We start from the raw sequence: 20,232 nt of genomic DNA, 5'->3' as shown, positions 1-20,232 counted from the left end.
TGGAGCTATTGTAACATAGTATACGCACTATGTCAAAGGATAAAGACAGAAGGATCTGAACCACATGGTGGGGTTCCAAAGCCCAGAAGGGAACAATGAGTAGGTGTTCTAGGTAACTACTCATTCACGTATCTACTCTCAAGGGAAATGGAGAAGAAAAGGGAGCGAAGGTACTGAGAATGTGATTAGTTCTGTTTTCTGTATATAGATAAAGGAACTGCCGGTGTAAATTGGCATAGCTCCAATGATATCAACAGAGCTATGAAGTACTAGGTCCATTCATGTCACCTGAGAAACTTATCCTAAGTCTCCTAACATCTGCACTCACAACTCCCATGGACTTCAATGGGTGGATTATAGTGAGTATATGGCCCTTTGAATGTATTGTCTTTCATTTTCTAGGAGCAGTAGTGGAAGCAGTAGCCTGATATGCAAAGCACTACCTGTCTGGAACATGTGGGTCTGTGAATAGGTACCACTGTATAATTATGACTGTCATTGCATTTTCTTTACCATTGGCAGGTACTCAAAGAAAGCTAGATATAAGCGGTTTGACAAAAAAATCCCAAACTGAAGGTGGAGGTGGGTGTGACACAGGAGATGGTATAAGACAGTAAATTCTTTCTTTTTGGAGGGTGGGGCCATTAAGGCTGCCCTCCAAAAATCTCACCTTTTCTTACTTTTATTTTCTTTCTAGAGGCAGGGAGGCAGTATACCTTTGAGGTCATGCAGGTATGGGCATTTTGAAGTTCCACTTGGTACCCCTTGGTGGAAGTCAGAATGGGATGCTCTGAATCAGCAAATCCCCTGACCACCTTTGTCATACCCACTCCCCTCCCTCCTTCCTGGTCACCGGGTGGAATTTTAGCTCACCAACAATACTTCACTACAGAATATTTTGCACATCACCATCATACATTGCAGACACCAAGATGAGAGATTCCTGTTACCACATTCCTTCCACATTTAACAGCAGAATTCCTCACAGGAGTGAAAAATAGTAATGTCTGGAATTCTGTTATCTTCCAGCCAGCCAGCCAAAGGAACACTTAGGAAGAGGTGCTGTATACTGTGTATGTTAGTCTACATAGCTAGTTTTAACTAGTTAGAATAGTGTAGGGGAAAAACTAACAGACTAAGCCAAGGATTTTAAAGGTATTTTTCTGAATGAAATACGTAAACTGCTGCTCTGAACTACCAAGAGAACGATTGTTTTTCCAGCTTGCTGCTCTTTCATAAACCTCATCCTTTAAAAAAGCAGCACAGTGCAGGGCTGATGTTCCTCTCAGCAGCTCATGGATAACGTTTCCTTTATAATACCTAGATACAACATATGTTTTAATTACAATAATTGCCAACAGTGGGGAAAAAACCCACTCAAATGTTGGGAATGCTGCCACACCTGTGTATTACAAGAACCTTCTTCTAGGAAAAATGAAACACTAACAAACAAACAAAAATCAGTGCAGTAAATAGGAAGTAAAATGGGAGGGTCCAAGTAGAATATGTTGTGAACTGGCTTATGTAAAACAAAATTCATGTAACAAAACAACATATCAATTTGTCACAGGAACACAGGTGTTATATAAAAATGAGAAAAAAAATAGACGCACCTCGAACAGAAGACTCACAGCTGCCAAAATATTATTTAAAATGTTGCGGATACTGCAAACACTCCCACACATGCTTAATTTTACCCATGTGAGCAATCCCACTGAGACTATAGGCATGGATCAAGTTACTCACATGCAGAAATGTTTGCAGGATCAGGGCCTTTACCTTCAGATATGCTACACAGTATGCTAGTAAAAACAACGAGGAGTCCTTGTGGCACCTTAGAGACTAACACATTTATTTGGGCATAAGCTTTCGTGGGCTAAAACCCACTTCATCGGAGTGATGCATCTGATGAAGTGGGTTTTAGCCCACAAAAGCTTATGCCCAAATAAATGTGTTAGTCTCGAAGGTGCCACAAGGACTCCTCGTTATTTTTGCTGATACAGACTAACACGGATACCACTCTGAAACCTGTCAGTATGCTAGTAGTGGCATATGTTTCTTCCCTTAGAGAGCTGATTCGTGCAAGATGGGAGGGTTTTCCTTTTAAATTATTATTTCTTTCTATGACAGCTCGGCCTGTCTGTGCTGTAATCCTGCCTGCAGGAGAAATTTTCTTTCATTTCTTAGATGAATGTTGCACAATAACAAGATCAAGAGGTTAGACACTCCCCTGCAGGCTTACCTGGCTCACCTTCAAAAGCTGATTTTTCTTGTTCTGGGTGTTCTACTTTCTGTTCCCCACTGAACTCTCTACATAATCAACAAATATGCTGTTTGATGCAGACACGGCGGTGAAACGAGGACAGTCCCATGCATGGAATTAAGCAGTAGGCCGCAACTTTTATTTAACTTTTGCACACAGGAGAGTTGCCACCCGCCCATCACCCAGACTTTCCACTAGCAGGCATTTAATTGGCTCCAGTGCAGGGGTTACAGGGCTCCTTACCGTATAACCCATAATGTGGGGTAGGCTCTCCTCAGCCTACCCGCCCCCCCCTCAGGACTCAGCTCTCTCTGAGTCCTAGCATCCTCCCAACTGCGAGAGGCATAGGCGCCAACTCCGTGGGTGCTCCACGGCTGGAGCACTCACGGGAAATAAATGGTGGGTGCTGAGCACCCACCAGCAGCCCCCCTAACAGAACCTCCCTCTCCCCCCCCAGCGGCTCTTGCATGCCGGCGGGCCCCAGTGATCAGCACCTCCCCCTCCCTCCCAGCGCCTACCGCCTGCCGCAGATCAGCTGCTTTGCGGCATCAGGAGGCGCTGGGGGGGAGGAGGGAGGGCGCAGCATGCTTGGGGGAGGAACTGGGTGGGGAGGGAAGAGGTGGGGTGGGGGTGGGAAGAAGCAGGGCAGGGATGGGGGTCTTGGGGGAAGGGGTGGAGTGGGGGTAGGGCCTGGGCGGGGAGTCCCTCCCTCCCCCCCAGCAGATTAGAAACTCGGCACCTATGGAGAGGGGGACAGAGGGTGCCAGGGTCGGGTTTTTTGCCGCCCCAAGCAAAACAAAAACAAAAACAAAAACCCACCTCTGAGAGCACCCGGAATGCTGCCCCTGAAATTGTGCTGCCCCAAGCTTGGTTTGCTGGTGCTTAGAGCCGGTCCTGGAAGGTGCAGTGCAGCAGGGTGGGAACCGCGATGGCCACAAAATCTGACCCTAGCCCACAAACGCCACAAGGTCTCACCCTATCACATGAGCCCACGGCCCATCACCAAAATCCCAGGTCTTTCACCTCTGGGAACCATTCATTTATCCTTTTAACTGCACTGGAACCTGACCGCAAGCTGTGACGAATTAACAACTCAACCCAAGTACCTGAGTTAGGTACTAAGTGCATTCCTACTTAACCCACTGTGGCTTGAAGGTGCCGAGAGGAAGGCAAATAACTCTCTGATCCATGGCCAATTGGCCCATGAGAGGAAAAAATTCCTTCCTGGCCCCCAAATGGGCAATTGGCTAGGCCAGCAGCAGCGGTCATGCCGGGTTCCCATTCCTAGTTCAGGGTGGGTACGGTGGGGCTGCTGGAATGGAGCCAAAAGAGGCTCCACATAGCCCCTGCACCAGGTTAAATCCTGGGAGCTGGTGAATGCTTCCCGCCACTGGCCAATGGGTGGCAGAGGCTCCCAGGAAGGGAAGGGCTACCTAGTGTCCCTCAGCGAGTGTCTCCTCCTTTGCTGCTGAGACTGGGTCCCCTCGCCACTGGTCCCATCAAGTTCCCCCACCCATTGAGGCAGGTGGGTGGCATTTCTCTCAGTTCCTCCACTCTCCCAACCAGACATACTCTTCTACAAGTAATTTGCAACTTCCTTCCCTGCCTAAAAAGAATCTAATTCAAATATCTTAATTGGTTTGCATGTTAAACTGGGGGCAAAATCTAAGTTTTTCCTTTCTTTAATAGCTTCATAATTGCATTGTAACTAACAACTCCATGACTTCCACTGTGACTCTGAGGAAGTCACTTCACCTTTCTGTGACTAGGCCGGAGATCCACAGAAAATGCCACAGGGAACCCTGCAGTTGTTTGCCACATCTGGATAAAACACACTGGTTCAATGGGGGGAGGGATAACTCAGTGGTTTGAGCATTGGTCTGCTAAACCCAGGGTTGTGAGTTCAGTCCTTGAGGAGGCCACTTAGGGATCTGGGGCTGACATGGCTTCCTTCTCTCACCCTCTGCTGGGGTTCACAGAGTACGTGGCAGAAGGTAGCGCTTGCTGTAAGCAGCATACATCACCACAGTGTTTCACAGCATAATTTACATCACACATAGTATGATATTTCCCTACCTTATGTGTCAGTCCATGCCACCCATTTGCAGTTTGCTACTTGTTACCTGATCTAGTATTATATGGATTAATTAGAGAAGCCTATTAACACTCTGTAGTTCGGGAGTTATTACAAGAGCCCCACTCTGCACAAGGGAGATAATTACCCTTAGGAAAGGTGTTCTGTCTCAGACTTTAAAGCCAGAAGAGACCATCACGGTCATCTAGTCTGACCTCCTGCACATTGCAAGCCACAGAACCACACCCACCCACTCCTGTAATAGACCCATAACCTCTGGCTGAGGTTACTGGAGTCCTCAAATCATGGTTTAAAGACTTCAAATTACAGAGAATCCCCCATTTACTCTAGTTTAAACCTGCAAGCAACCCATGCCCCATGCTGCAGAGGAAGACGAAACCCCCCCCCCCCCCGGTCTTGCCAATCTGACCTGGGGAAAAATTCCTTCCCAGCCCCAAATATGGCGATCAGTTAAACCCTGAGCATGTTGGCAAGACCCACCAGCCAGACACCTGGAGAAGAATTCTCTGTAGTAACTCAGAGCCCTCCCCATCTAGTGCTCCATCTCTTGTCATTGGGGTATTTGCTAATAGCAGGCACAGATCTGCCACATGCCATTGCAGGCAGTCTCATCATAACATGGTCTGGTGAGGGCAGACCTCTTTGCTACCCCCGAAGGGGAGCTTTCATTTTAGACTGTGTGACTTGGCTGGAGGGCTGTGCCACTGAAGACCCACCTAGTAAGGTCAACAACCAACAGCGTGCACCTGGGGAAGGAGAGCTTGCAGCATCACACCCAGCTGACAGGAGGCACTCATGAGAGGTGAGCGTCCCCATCATACCTTGCTATCCTTGTCATATTTTTATTAGTACAGTTAGCAAAAGTACAAACACGCCAACCCAGCAAAGTAGATAGAGATAATACAAGACAGTCACTATGTCTAGCATCTGATACTCCATACATTCACACCATCCCTAGCAGAGACCCTAAAACTGGTGAGACAGGCAGTCTAAAATAGTGGTTATCCTATCCCTGGCATTCTAAGATCCCAATGGCGTAGGCCGTAGTCGGCCCTGATATACAGTTCTGTGGCCACCATGAATATTCATAAGGATGCCTGGCCTCCTCTGTGCATATCTAAACTTCCTACCGTGATAACGTTGGGGTGCTGTCTTCTGATAGGTTAGTACATTAATTACTTTAATCTTATTAGCATATATGTCAATTGGTTGCCATGGCACTTTTCATGCTGAACATCTACTGATGTTCTTATCTTAAAATATCTAAACTAGCATCAACTGATATTTTGCAGTTACCTTTCAGCCATCTAATCATAGTTGTTTATCTTATGATACCTTGTGACTTAGGGTCACTTCTGCTAAGGCTTTATAGGCCTTATGCTAAGCTATTGTCTTACAGACTTGGGGACCTGTACAGTCTTAATTTATACCTATATTTTACCTTATATCTATGCCTTACCTAGCCAATACCTATAGGCTACATACTCCAGAGGCATATAGTTGGAGTCACTCTTCTTTAGGGGAACTCCATTGCCCTGTTTTGTGTGTGTGTGTGCGTGTGTGCGAGAGAGAGAGAGAGACACACACACACTGGAGGTAGTCTCCCAGCATATTAGGAACCGAGAGATAAATTTTAGTCTTTTCAGAAGTGGCTTAGTTTTAGCCAATTAAATCTACATTAACAGTCCTGCCACTAACTAATCAGTGACCTTGAAGTTGAGCTTCTAAGGTCAGGATGCACTGCTCTCATGTATATGAAAATTAGATAATCTTTCTGTCATTTGGTGGAGAATAAATATCACACACAGAATTTTTGACCAAAAACTTCTTGACCCTCTTCACAGAAGGAATAGCTAACTAATACTCTTTAAAGGCTAGCAGTTTCCTCAAGTTTACATTCTTTCCCTCAGATACAGAACTCTGGTGCTGTGCTTCCTATGTGCTTCTTTCCTGCCCTGGTCTTATACAGAGATTACAACATCATTAAGGAAAATCATAGGCTCTAGGCTATGAGAGACTCTAGGATGTAAGTCTCTCACTTTTACAGGAGTTAAGTCTGGCACTGCCAAGGTCCAAAACTTTCCTGAACTATGACAAGTTAACAAGACATTCACATAGCTCTGACGGCAGGATAATTATAGGAATAACTCTGGGGATTTTTCCCATTGACTAATTTGCAGTCATAAATTAACAAGTAATTAATATAAGATATGGTGTGAAAAACAGACTGGGGTGTCATGTTAAAAGGTGGGAACCTCTGGCATGGGATTCTACACTAAGACCTCCCCCTTAAAGTATATTGCCACTGTGATTACGTTACAGTCATGATGATATTCCATTAGCCCTCAGAGGAGGCCAATGGCATTCACAGTTGAAGTCACAAAACTAGTGGGTGAACCTCAAACTGGAAGCATCACCCACTCAATGAAATTGATGTGAGAGGGCTGCCCCATCTGCAGGAGCGCCGCCAGCTTTTCTGCCGCCCTAGGCTGCAGAAGATCCCGCCCCGAAATGCCGCCCCCCACAGAGGCGGCGGAAGGTCCCGCCGCCAAAATACCGCCGCGGTCGCCACCCCCCAAATTGTAGTGCTGGCGACCGCCTAGGTCGCCTAATGGGTTGCGCCGGCCCTGCCCATCTGGGTTCAGAATAAAACAGTCTATGGGAGTTGAGAACATCCTGCTTTATGCAAACTGCCACACACTGTGTATTAGTACTTAAACATTTTCCAGACAGATATTCTCCAACTCATTAATATCAACACTCATGTTCAGTGGTAGCTGTAACTGCAAAATTGCTGAATCTGAATTTTATATTGAGAAGTTAAAACAGAGTAATAGTCACAAATATCTTGGCCTACACTACCACTTCTCTTGCCTTTGCCCTAGCACTAGTGCAGCTCCTTTGATGACAGGAATGATGGAACTACCAGTATCCACATAGCACAGGCATTTTTACCACCAGATCTTCTCACGCTGGGATTGGACCAATGGTGATGGAAAGAGTGAACATTCCCAGTGTAAATGCACCACTATACACAGAGAGAACATGCTGCATATGAAAAGACCTGAGGGACCTGATTTTGCAGTTGCTGCATGTAAGGAACTCTCATGCATTTTAATGGTGCCGTGGCTGCGGGGCCAAGACAGGTGATAACACGAGGATTCATTTCCAGTCCTTAGGAAGCACAATATTTCAAACACTTAAAAAGACATCTTCAAGTGCTATTAATTTAATAGCTTTTCTATTCAATTCAATATTTTTACTTTCCTCTTGTTTGAGAGTAAAAATATCTTAACATAAAATCCCTTCTGTCTCCCCATTTTGTCTTTCTCCATTTGTGAAAGAACACAGACAAGTTTTTCCTTTGTGCATAAAGATCATTAACATGGCTCCCTGATTGCTTATTTTCTAGTTTGTACACAACTGCCATAGAGAAGTATTGGGGAGAGCATTTGTCCATTGACTGGGTGCTGCAGAGCCAACAGGCAGCGCTCACAGAGTGATCTATTTCTCTGTGTGAAATGATGACTTAAATTTTCTCACAAACTGGAGTCAAGCTGTCAGGAGGTCAGGGCAGAGGTGCAGGGGGCCAGAGCTGCTGCAGAGATACATGGTGTCGGTACCAGCGGCCCTCTGACCCTAGTGGATTTCTCAGAGCAGCATGCGTCTGAAAGGGCCCCCGACTTTCTTCTCCGGAGTTGTAGGCCATTGTGCCCTCCAATGTAAGGACTCAGAAGATTAGAGAAGGGAAATTGCAGTTTCCTATGTGGCTATTACTCCCTAGGAGAACAAACTGGCCTTGAATCAAGACTTTAGGGTTTGGCTGAGGACAGGAGCCCTATCTAGCTGACAATGTCCCTTTAAATCCTTGTTCCTCTTCCGGTTATGTTTGACCCATCAATCATCCAGCTAAATAAACAAACACATATTACAGCAAGCCTGTGCACTATGTAGAGCACTGCAAACGTGCATGCAAATACTCTGCAAGTATTACCTGTTATCTGCTTTTTAGTTTCCACATCCTTGGTTTGTCTGAGTACACGGAGCAGGACTGGGATCCCGTTCCGCTCACACACTTCTAGTTTGTTGTCATTGTCCTCATACACCAAGTTCCTCAAAGCTCCACATGCCACCAGCAAAACGCCCTCATTCTGCGTTTTCAGAAGCTGTAGAAGCTTGGGAATGCCACCAAGTAAATAAACCTGGGAAAGGAAACCAAAGAGAAGTGTTTTCATTGTTTAGCTACAGGGGGAAAAAATGCCTTCTCAACTATAGCTTCTGTGAGCTTTTTCATTTGCTTAGGTCTAACAGTAGGCTGAATGATTTGAAGCTCTGATTGTTAAAAGTTAGGGCAGTGAACCGGCCAGGACTGTAACTAGAGCTGAGTGAATAACTAAGTTTTTGGTTCAGTGGCGGAACTGAAAAGCTGAAAAAAAATTGGTTAGTTTTTAACGGAAAGTAATTTTTTTCAGGTTTTCCTACTGAAATGAAAAACCAAATTTTTTTTGTTTGGATCTAATGAAATGACATTTCAAAACCAAATAGGTCGTTTAGAAAAGAAATGTCAAAACACTTTGTTTTGAAAATGTTTTTGGCTTTTTAAAATTTCCCTCCCCCTCATTTTGTATCTAGCCTAAATTATTCATCAAATGTGAATGGTTTCAGTTACCCCCAAATTGCATTTTTCAAATGTGCTATTCCCCTCCCCCAAATAAAAGAGTTTGCTCAGCTCTAATTATAAATTTTGGTATGGAACCCATTATCTTAGGGCTTCTGTATAAGTCACAGTCAAAATCCACAGCTAAGGGAGGTAGCATAGTTTGAAGCGTGGGGCTGGAATTAAAGAGAGCAGGGTTCCGTTCCCAAATATGCCACAGTCTTGTGCAACCTCATGTAAGTCATTTAACCTCTTTGTGCCTTAGCTTCTACATCTATAAAATGGGGATGATGATAATTCTGCACCTCACAAGGTTGTCCTTAGATTTAATGCAATAATATTTGTAAAGTGCTTTGAGCGTCGTGGATGGAAGGTGCTACAGAAGTTCAAAATTATTATTTCCCCATGCTAGCCAGCCTGCAGCTTTCCTTGTTGTCCCCTGCTGCATGGGCTGAAGGCATAATAAATAACCTATTTTACTTACTGGGCACTTCTTAGCAGTAGCACACTATACAAGAATTTAATAAAAACATAAAACAAAGCCTCAGAGTACACACAATTATAAAATAAATAAATCTAGACAATTCTTAAGTCACTGCAGTACCTATAGAAGAGATATCTCTTCAATCTCTTTTTAGAAGACCAGATAGTGAGGATCTGACCCAAGAAGAATGCAAAATAAAAAGAGCATTTTATATCACAGCAGCAGTAGGGAAATAAAATATTTTTCAGGGATTATATGCTGTGGCAACTCTCAGTATCCCAGTTATCCCAAGATGTGGTGTAAATGAGTTGTGGCTTCTTTAGGAACAAGTTTCTTATGCAGTAGGTCTTGCAGTCAAGCAGTTAGGAATGGTTTAATCCAATATCCCATAATGCAATAGGGTCTTCTGGACAAACTCATCCTTGTGTAGCAAGGATTGTACATACAAGACTTAGAAACATGATATAACTATGATGGGTAGCATGGAGCCGTATGATAAAAAGGATTTAATCTAACCGGCAGCTGCTGAGATCAGGAAGAAATGAAATGCAACAAAGCCTCCTGTTATCTTCATGCCCTTTCAAAGTACTCCGCATGCCTGCCTCTGCTTTGACTCAGCTGCATAAAAGGTAAAATTTCCTGCTAATACACTACTGACTTGGTTCCCTATGCTTTCAGCACTCTGATTCTCATAGAGTGAACTAGAGAAACAGCCATCTCTCAAGATAAGTAGAGCACAAACACTGAAGGACTATTTGCTTACTGTTACAAAACTGACATGACCTTTTGACATTGCTTTTTTAGTTTTGTTGTTTTTCTTTAAACATTTTTACTGGCTTTCTTTTTGTAATTGTCAGTGACTCTAGAGCGCATGAAAGCTACTGGCCTATTTATATCCACCAAACAACAGATGGCCATGCTCTCAGATGAAGAAGGGGCCACAGGACGTAACAGATTACAGGGGACAAAGAATAAAAATAGGGGACAGGTGCAGGTGGAAGGGTTAAAACAAGGGAACCTGAAAGGGACACCAAGTAGAGAACCCCAGACTACATCCACTGCTTTGAGAAGGAATCCAAGGAATCAGTGGACACCATCCAGAGGAACTCTACCTGGATGCATGAATGGACCAGGGAAAGGTAAAAGGCCCCACAGTCAAGCTTCCAGACCTGGAGGCTGAACTCTTTTGTTAACCCACACAAGTACAACACAAGAAGCAGCAATACAAGCTTCCTTCATGATGCCACACAAATGCTCCTCAAGCTCTGGTCTGCTGGAACTGTCCTTCACAACCCATTTTGAGACTCTGCCAAGACTGAAAATAAGGGCGCTAGTTATGACGGTAGTTTTTAAAATGCAGATATTGGTTCAGCAGAAAGTAGATTAAGAACACCAAAGAAGTGAACAAGGTTTGGTCTCTGCTAACCTAGATTTTATTTAGAGATTCTGATTTTTGTTTTTAACTGATAAACACCCCCCCACTACCAAAAAAAAAAATCAAAAAAATCAGTGTGTCTAATAAACACTGGAAATGGTAGCTTGCAGCTAAGGCTCATCTACACAGAGCAGTAATGCAGACTATAGGGGGTGTGATTTCTGAAGCTCACTAGCGTGTGCTGGTGTACACTAGGGTTCCTGAGTGTGCTTTGATACAGTGCTGTTTGAAACAGAACTACATTAAAAGCATAATCAGCACATTACAAAGAGATTATTCTTCACAGTATATACAGGGCTCTGTTTTGGGGGGGGTGGGTTATGAATTTCATTTTTTGATTTATTTTTTAGCAATTTGTGAGTTGTATGTAGATGTCCAAACACTGGGGTTTTTGAGGCTCTCTGGATATAAACCGTAAAGAGTAATGTATACTTATATACATATACACACACACACATATATATACATATACACACACACACACACACACACATATACACACACAGAGTAGTATATACTGTAATGACTAATCTCTTTGTAATGTTCCTTAGTGCGCTTTAACATTGTTCTGCTTCAAACAGTACTACATTAAAGCACAGCAAGGAATGTTTAGTGCACACCAGCAGGGTCTATACAAGTCAATTAATGTTAGTGTGCTTGAGAAATCACACCCCTGTAGTCTGTATTACTGCTCTGTGTAGACAAGCCCTTCAATCCAAGTAACCATTTCTCGTGTTTTTTCTGGTGTTCACTGGATAAATACAGATTTTTTAAAAAAAAAAATCAGGGGCATTTTATCAGTGTTTATCAGTTAAAATCTAAAATCCGAAGCCCTAAGTATATACTACCATAATGTAATACGCATTATTTATTACAATATACACAAGGAGAAAACCCAGAAACGTGCTGATTTTTTCACATCTACATAAAACTCTAACTGCTAAAAATAAACCCAGAAAATTGAATGAATAAACTCAGAAAAACAGAAGCCTAAGTGTATTTGAGCTGGGACCTAAGTAGGAAGATGCTCTGTAGCATGTACCCAACACACTAAGCCATATAATCCCTTCAACATCTGGCATTTAATTAAACAAACAAGTAGTAATCCATACATACATAAGATTAGTATACATAGCAACATAACATGTTCCCAGAAAAAGACTACATTAAAATGGAGTTAAGGTTGAGAGTACCTTAACTTATCAGTAACTTAGGGTAGACTACATTACAAGGTTGTTGTAATTATCTCAAAACCAAGGAAATCCAGGAAATTCACACGTAGAGATTAAATTTAAAGGAAATCCAAACACGTTATGGTTTGGTAATGCACAGTTTAGGGCACCCAATCAACCTTAACTCTGCCCTGTACTGACACTATAAAAGGTGTGGGGGGGGGGGGAAGTCAAATGAGTCTTTGAAACTCATTTAATCTAAGCAGGATCCACAAACACTAACAAGCTTTAAACATTATTGTATTGCTCTTGCATTGTTGTCATTTCAGAGCAGAATTAAGATTTCTGCAGAAGGAGAAACTTTCAGTTATGAAGCATAATGGGGGGAAATAATAAGTATTAATCTGGAAAAAATTCAACGTAGCTTATGAGTTTTAACTATATGAGAAGATTGCTGGGTCTGCAACAGGGCAGAATTAAGGTGGTTCAGGAATTTCCTTGTTTATTTTTCAATTTAAAAAATTCACACATGAACCCTAAACCAGAAACTCAAAGGGAATGTTGCCCTGTAATATTTCTAGTGATTTGAAGATATAAAAAAGGTTGATATTTTATATGACGATAATAATTTTAACTTTTATGACCAGATTCTTTGACACACTCTTGACTGCTTTGCCCCAATCTGGAGCAGCAAATAGCAGCCAAAGCATATGGGGCTAGTTAAAATAGGTTTACAGCTGCTTTATTTAGCTAGAGCAATGCAAACCAGCCAGAGTGTACATCCTGTTTCCCCCTCCCTCTGATCCTCCAAATTCCCCCTGCCTCTTCCACCCCCCCACACCACAAACCTCCACCCATCCAATTTCTCTCTCCCTCCTGCACCTTTGTGCATTATCCTCCATGTACATATCTGCTTACTTCTGCCTCCTGCACCCCCCCTTCATTTCTCTGTGCATGCACATATGCATGCACATGCATTACTTTCCCCCCTCCTCCCACCCTACCAGTTTAGTACATTTGATGCAAAGGGCAGCTTTTGAAAAGATGGTTAGGATTAATGGCAATTTTTTGCCATTATTTTCTATAACTGAAAATTTGTCACAAAGAACTGCCCCTTTCAAAATGGCTACCACCTCCCCTTGTTCTCAATGGGACTGAGGACACAGCTGTCTTCAGGGAAAACTCCCACGGTGGCCCCTTATGCTGTGTGGAAGTACAGACACTCAGAACCACTGAGAACAATGAAAGAGAGAGAGAGAGAGGACACCTTTCTTAAAATGGCCACCAGCTGAGGTCAGCAGTAATGTGAGTCCCACTGAGAGCAACTGGATAAAGCAGCCATTTTGAAAGAGGGAGGTTCTTCGTGGTATTCTCTGTAGGCCATTTTAACCTTTCGGTCTCTGCTGAAGGAGAAACTTTCAGTTATAAAGAATAACGGGGGGAAATGACCATTGATCCTTATCATCCATCCATCTATCTATTCAAAATATCCGAATATTTCAGTGAGTTTTAACTTAATGGGACGCTTGAAGAGTCTGTGTTGTTGTGTTACTGAGTATTTTTGGGGAAATGAAAAAACAAGTTTGAGACTAGATACTCACTTTCTTTAAAGGACCCATTTTTAATTCGTTTTAATTCCTAAACAAATTAACAGATTTACTTGTAAATTATCAGAAAATTCATTCTGTATTTAAAAAAAAAAAAGAGTAATTGCAGTAATTTTGGGGTGGATACACTGTATTTCTCTTATAGAATAAAGAGATTGATTCTCTGCTTTAAGTGCAAAACTCAACTCAGCCTCACCTATGGAGTTACTATAGACACCTCCACAGTTACACAAGATCATAGTAATAAATAAAGCACTCCATAGCATCCAATATACCATGAAAACTGATCACACAAAATACTCAGTATCTGGGTTCCAAATGTCATAAAACATGGACTAGAAGGAATGGCGTGCATACAGTCTACACCTCCTCCCCCCCCCCCAACCCTCCAAACTGTGGGACACTATATTCCTGATAAAGCTGCTGATCCAAGGATAGAAGAATTTGTTAGGGGAACATTCAGCAGTCCACCATGATCAGCATTTTTACTGTATGACACAAGTGGTTTCACAATCAACAGAGATAAAAATGCTTATATTGTAAGTAAATGTTTCTATTTAACATAGTTTTCTATTTAATTCAGCCTTTATGTAAAATAACCTAATAGGGCTCTTTAAAATAAAGATATCTGTGTCACTTATCTATTTGCTATTCTAATGGTTAAAAAAGTCTAGTAAGAGTGATTGAACATTACTATACAAAGCAGACAAACCCAGCACATGTAATAGTCTACACAATGCCTTCACAAGACAGCATGCTGAGCAGTAACAACAAACTATGTAATAACTACTGTTTCTACTTTGTATGTCTTGGGAGGGTGTACAAACACTTGGGTTATTTAGGAGGAAGGTGAGCTATACTACATTTTGTATTTTTTTCAGGCTTTCGTGCCATTAAAAACAGCAAGACCACCTTCCTAAATCTAGGCTTTCCTATGCTATCAAGATTTGAGATCACCCAGTATAATTCTTACTACAATCCCTTGCTGAGGGTTTTGCCTTAATAAAGATTTGTTAGGCCCATCTGCTGAGCAAGTGAATCTCAATCCAATACAAACACTACTCCTAAACCCTGAAAAAGTACTGTACAAATCTAGGTCTTAACTTTGCAGCTCAGGTCCATATCACCTCAACTATAAACAGGATACAGTCATAAAAAGCTTAGTTTTCAAACTTGGGTGATCAAACTTAGATGCCCAAATTTGTATTTAGGCACACAAATACCTGTTTTAGTCATCCAAGTACTGGTTTAGGAATCTAAAATGGACATTTAGTTGCTAAATGTAGATTTTGACCAAGATCTTTTTTAAAAATCATGTCTAAAGTGAGGCTTTTAAGTTCATATTTAGGCGCTCCTGGGTGCTCAATAGTTTTGAAAATGAAGCCACTATTTAGATGCCTTAATATGAATTTAGGAGCCTAACTCTGGGCACATATCTTTTAAAAAATATTGGAATTAGTGGTCCATAATTGATCATTTTCTTCTCAAATGAGGAATCACACTACTCACTTTACTATATTTACATGCAACTTGCTGAGCTAGGTTCAGCAGGTTATGTGGGTTTTTATTTTTTTATTTATATGTCCAACTCTCAGATATTGTAGTGCTAAATAACCGGGTAACTCATTTCTCAACTTAAATGAGAAAGACCCTTAGATAATTTTGCTCTTTCACATTATTCCACAGCGTATATTCCTGTCCAAACACCACAGCACATTTTAATTTCCACTGGCACAATGAAAGTACCCTATTTTCTTTCTACCTAGGTATTTATCAGGCTGTCATCTCCACTGTAACTGAACATCTATTTTAATGAAATTGTCCCTAATTTTTAAAAAATGGAGAAGGGAGAAGAGAAACAGAAAATACATATTAATTGTATGGTAAGCACAACTGCTTGTAATACTAAATAGAGGGCCAGATTTTTTCCCAGTGTAAATTGGAGCTACTCCATTGACTTCAATGGTGCTGGAGTAAATTGCAGCAGCACAGAGTCTGGCTTAGAATGTTATTTATTGTTTCCCATGATGCTTCTTAAACTGTCCTTTTCTCTTTCAATGGCAGACAACACAGTACAGTAAATGCAGAACATTCCTTGCATGAAGTTGAAAACAATTACTCACTTTCCTTCTGGCTTCTGCTTTCTGGAAGCACTCATGCTGTATAAAGTTAACTGCAGCAAGGATCCTGGGTAACGAGGATGTCTTTTCAGTGTCCAGAGTGTTCACTGCGAGCTCCAGAGTCATCCCCCCTTCTGGACTCCTAAATATATAGCCATGGAAGTTATGGTGAATCAAGATGGCAGAATACCAGCATTCAGACAGTGTTTTTTTTACCAGGCAATTCATAACACTCTTTAGTTATACTTAGACTATGATGCTCCTCCCAGTAACAGGAGAGTTGAGAAAGGCTGTTATGGATACCATGACCTAACACATGCTTTGGAAAAAAATTCTGACAAGTGGAGTTGTTATAACATGAAGTGGGTCAGCACACGATAAATCCTGCCGGAATTACACAACCACACCAGAAGTTCAAGTGCCCCTCTTTGTGAGGTGCAGAGCAACCTCCGCTCCCACTGACCTTAGGACGTGCATAGCACCATGAAGGATTGGGCCCCACGGGAGGCCAAATTAGAAAGTGTGTTTGTTTGTAACTGTCAGGGTTCTCTGATGTTTATTTTTCTCTGCAATGCCCATTATGATGGCATATACACACCATGTCCTATCCTTCTCAGCTGCTCTATGCATGGAACATCTGCTGCATTGGCCTTTGTGGGGGTTTTTTTTTTTTTGGGGGGGGGGGGAGGAAGGGAAAGGCAGCGGCTTGAAAATTGCTTTTGTTTCAGACAGACAGTACCAGAATTTCAGTTCAATGAAAATTTGAGTTTTCAGAAAAGAAATTCATTTTGAATTTGGGCAAAAACCAAAAAATTTTCATGGAACTGAAATCCCACAATAATTTATTTTGGCAACACCAAAGCACGGTGTTTCCAAAACAAAATATATCCCTGGAATCCCTGGTTGCTCACCTGGTGGTTTGCAGCTGAACCCAGGACTCAGGAAGCCCTGGTTGCTTCTGACTGAAATTAACATGAAGCTTGCCAGATTTGCTTGTGCCCACCACTGAACAACACTGTGAAACTGACCAGACTCTTGTTGTCAAGATAACAGTAGAGAGCCAGTTGCCACAGGAGTCTGGAAGCCTAGAGGTCACCGACTCCAAGGCAGTCCAAATAGTGAGCTATCCCGGAGCTGCAGACCCTGGGAGCTCTGGTGTTCCCCGCAGCCTGTGAGGTGAGTGATGTGGCAGGAAACCAGGCAGGTTTCCAATGGAAAAATGTTTTATCAGAGTTTTTCTGACCAACTCTAATTGTAAATTATAATCTATCGCTGCTGGAGGTTTATTGGAAGGCATAAGACGTGATTAGTAGGACTGCAAGAACAGCAAAAAGAAGGAAAACAACTGTGACATCCATATCACAAATGAAATTACACTCCTATGTCCTGAGGTCTCCAGTATGTTGTCATTTATTATGAATCATGCAATCTCCTGTCTTCTCTTCTTCTCTGAATTAGTGTTTTGAACTGATCTATTTAACAGAGAGGTGCCAAGGAGTGTGCTCTGGTAGGACATAGACATCTGCTAGGCATATCAATAACACCTTTGAAAAGGATAGGACAAAAATGAAAGCTGAAGTGAAGGAGAAACTGGATGAGGGTGTCAAGTGGAAGGGAGAAATAGAAACAAGCTTATGAGCAAAAATAATAATAACGGGGACTAGCTTGTCTTGTGCACCAAACTGTGCTTGGCGCCAGTTACAGCACCTTGATTCTCACGACTGGCCCTGGCGCCGATGCAATTTAGTGCAGTTGCTGAGGTACTCTAAATTGCAACATTGGTGTAAGGATCTTACAATTGATCAAAATCATACATAATGAACCTGAACAGCACTGAACTGATCAAACTGAATCACATTCCTTCCTCTTACTCCCCTTAATGTGAGCCAGAAAAGTACATACTTTCCCACCCTTTTTGCTATAAAAGTAGGCCCGATAGCAGGACATGTACATCAGGAACAGCTAATCCATGGCACTGAGATCAGTCAAGAAAGACAAGGTAATGTACTACCCAAAATGAATACACACAACTCCCATTGAAGCCAGTGTAATTCTGCAAGGCGATCTAGAGCAATATATGGTTCACTGAAAGTCTTTCTTCGTGGCTGATATCTGCATTCACATGTCATACCCCAAAGTCTCCATCCTGTTGTTGTGTACTGCAGTCTTTTCACTAGTCATCATTCATGTTCACATTGTTATGAGGCTAATTATAACAGATCTGAGGCTTAGTCTGATTTTTACTTCAGTGAAGTTTATCTGACAGGACAGTAGAATACATTATTTGTGACCCATTGTGTGGCATATTCAAAAGTTCTAACACCCCAAAATTTTGTCAACGTTTTAAAAATCAGAATTTGAAGCTCTGATCCTGTCCTAACTCCAGAACCTTCACAGATGAACAACTACCATATTACAAACGAGCAAGCAGAGTGTAAATAAGCAAATGAACTTCCAAGATACCTGTATCTCTTCCAGACTACTCCATGAGGGCTTGCCACTTTATCTTGATTACCAGAATATAGAGTAGCTGCGATACACCATTTTGTCTGAGAATTTTACAGTGGCACTCAGCACAATTAGAATGACGACTCCAGAAGGAACTGCTCTCTGAACAGCTGTGTAACATCAAAGGGCAGCAGCACTCCAGGAACTCTCTAAGCCTTTGATATGAGAGTTTTTCTGGTGCATCATCCTATTGGCATGTCCAAAAGATAGGGACAAGTGTCTCTATGCCTTGTGCTCTTTATTCACAGTGTTAACTAAATAGTCTGTAAATGTTTTTAAATGCTTTTATTTTATATATAAAAAGTTTAATGATTCTACATCCTCTCGGTTAATCTTTAAAGAGACCAGAGTAGGACTGAATTCTTAAATTTTAAATAACTTCCTGCACACAGCTGTAAAATACACAGTGTGTGCTTTATTATAAGGCTAAATGCTGAAATTTGCTAAGGCTTAATGCTCAACTTTTTACTCATGTCTTAGATTAAGAGATATTTGGGGAAGGGGAGTGATTACTCTGCGTGAAATCCTGCCTCCACTGAAGTCAATAACAAAACTCCAATAAACTTCCATGGAGGCAGGATTTCATTCTCTTTGCCTTACATGAGTAATGCCCTGATCCTACTCTCATTTATTTAATTAGTGCACAATCAGACCCCAAAGAGTCAATAAAAGACTACAGAATTGGACTCATAACATTTAATTATCCAGCATTTACTGGAAGAGAAAGACCTGTCTGATTCTTCTTCCTCTATGGTAATTACTATTACAGAATGACATTTGCAGGGCCAAATTTTGTTTTTGGTATCATTGATGTAAACCCAGAATAAATCAGTTTATGCTCACAGTTTATTGCCTTGACTTCAGTGTAGTTACGCTACTCAATTTACAATGGAGTACATGAGAGCACAATGTGTCTGGTATCTCTTATACTTAATTCTACATTATGCTGTGCAGTCTGTAAGAGTAGATGGACCATGTTAATATGGAATAGAATGAACTGCAAAAAATACTCTACTTCAGGGATCGGCAACCTTTGGCACGCAACCTGCCAGGGTAAGTACCCTGGCGGGCCGGGCCGGTTTGTTTACCTGCCGTGTCTGCAGGTTTGGCCAATCGCGACTCCCACTGGCCGCAGTTCGCCGCTCCAGGCCAATGGGGGCTGCGGGAAGCGGCGGGGGCTGAGGGATGTGCTGGCCGCTGCTTCCCGCATGCCAAAGGTTGCCGATCCCTGCTCTACTTAAATGTTATTCAGATCTAGAGATTTTTTTTAATAAGGGGGAATTTGTAGAGTTTGTAATTACAGTTTTTGTAGGTGCCTGAACAGAAGATACCTGTGTTCTGCAGGTGTGTTGTTATACACCAGCACCTGTAATGAATCTATTCTTAATTCATTATTTACAAGACAGTTTACATGATTATAATTTATTCTTTACTTTTTGTCTAAGATCAAGTGTACTATCAAGTGATACATCTCTTTTCAGGGACTATATCTTGACTATTTGTCTTTTCCAATCTCTAACTAATATGACCCATTATACAGGTTATTATACTTTGAGTAAATGCCAAGTCCTTATGGAAATTTAAGGCTAGATTTTCATAATATGGCTGTAATTCAAAAATGCAATTTAGGGCACCTGAACATCTGAACTTGGAGCATATAGGTATTTAGATACTCAAGTGGCCTACAGGCTTCCCACAATTATAATTGTTCTACAGCCAAAATGCTTCTGAAATAAATGTAGTCAAACTTTACTAATTCTGGGTCACTGAGAATGAAAATGATGCTTAAAATTGTTGATTGGCTCTAGTTTTCAAGATATGCTATTGGGTCAGTATATACGACCCTTGACTTGGGAATGGCAGAGGATAAGTGAGTTATAAAGGGAAGGGA

The 20,232-nt window shown here is 41.8% G+C and overlaps 1 protein-coding gene across 1 annotated transcript in view; it reads right to left on the bottom strand.

Moving 5' to 3' along the window:
• The window catches only part of PKP2 (plakophilin 2), a 69,111-nt gene that overhangs the window by 26,008 nt on the left and 22,871 nt on the right, over positions 1 to 20,232 (bottom strand). Inside the window, exons 4-5 of the mRNA XM_065417603.1 lie at positions 15,837 to 15,975; positions 8,353 to 8,560 (exon numbers count right to left, since the gene is read on the bottom strand). Of these exons, the coding sequence (XP_065273675.1) occupies positions 8,353 to 8,560; positions 15,837 to 15,975 (347 nt within the window). The remainder of the gene's footprint in view (positions 1 to 8,352; positions 8,561 to 15,836; positions 15,976 to 20,232) is intronic.

This window comes from Emys orbicularis, chromosome 1 (genome assembly GCF_028017835.1).
Source record: "Emys orbicularis isolate rEmyOrb1 chromosome 1, rEmyOrb1.hap1, whole genome shotgun sequence".
Classification (NCBI taxonomy): Eukaryota; Metazoa; Chordata; order Testudines; family Emydidae; genus Emys; species Emys orbicularis.
The sequence above is the reverse complement of the archived record's forward strand: the minus strand, read 5'-3'. Positions and strand labels throughout refer to the sequence as shown.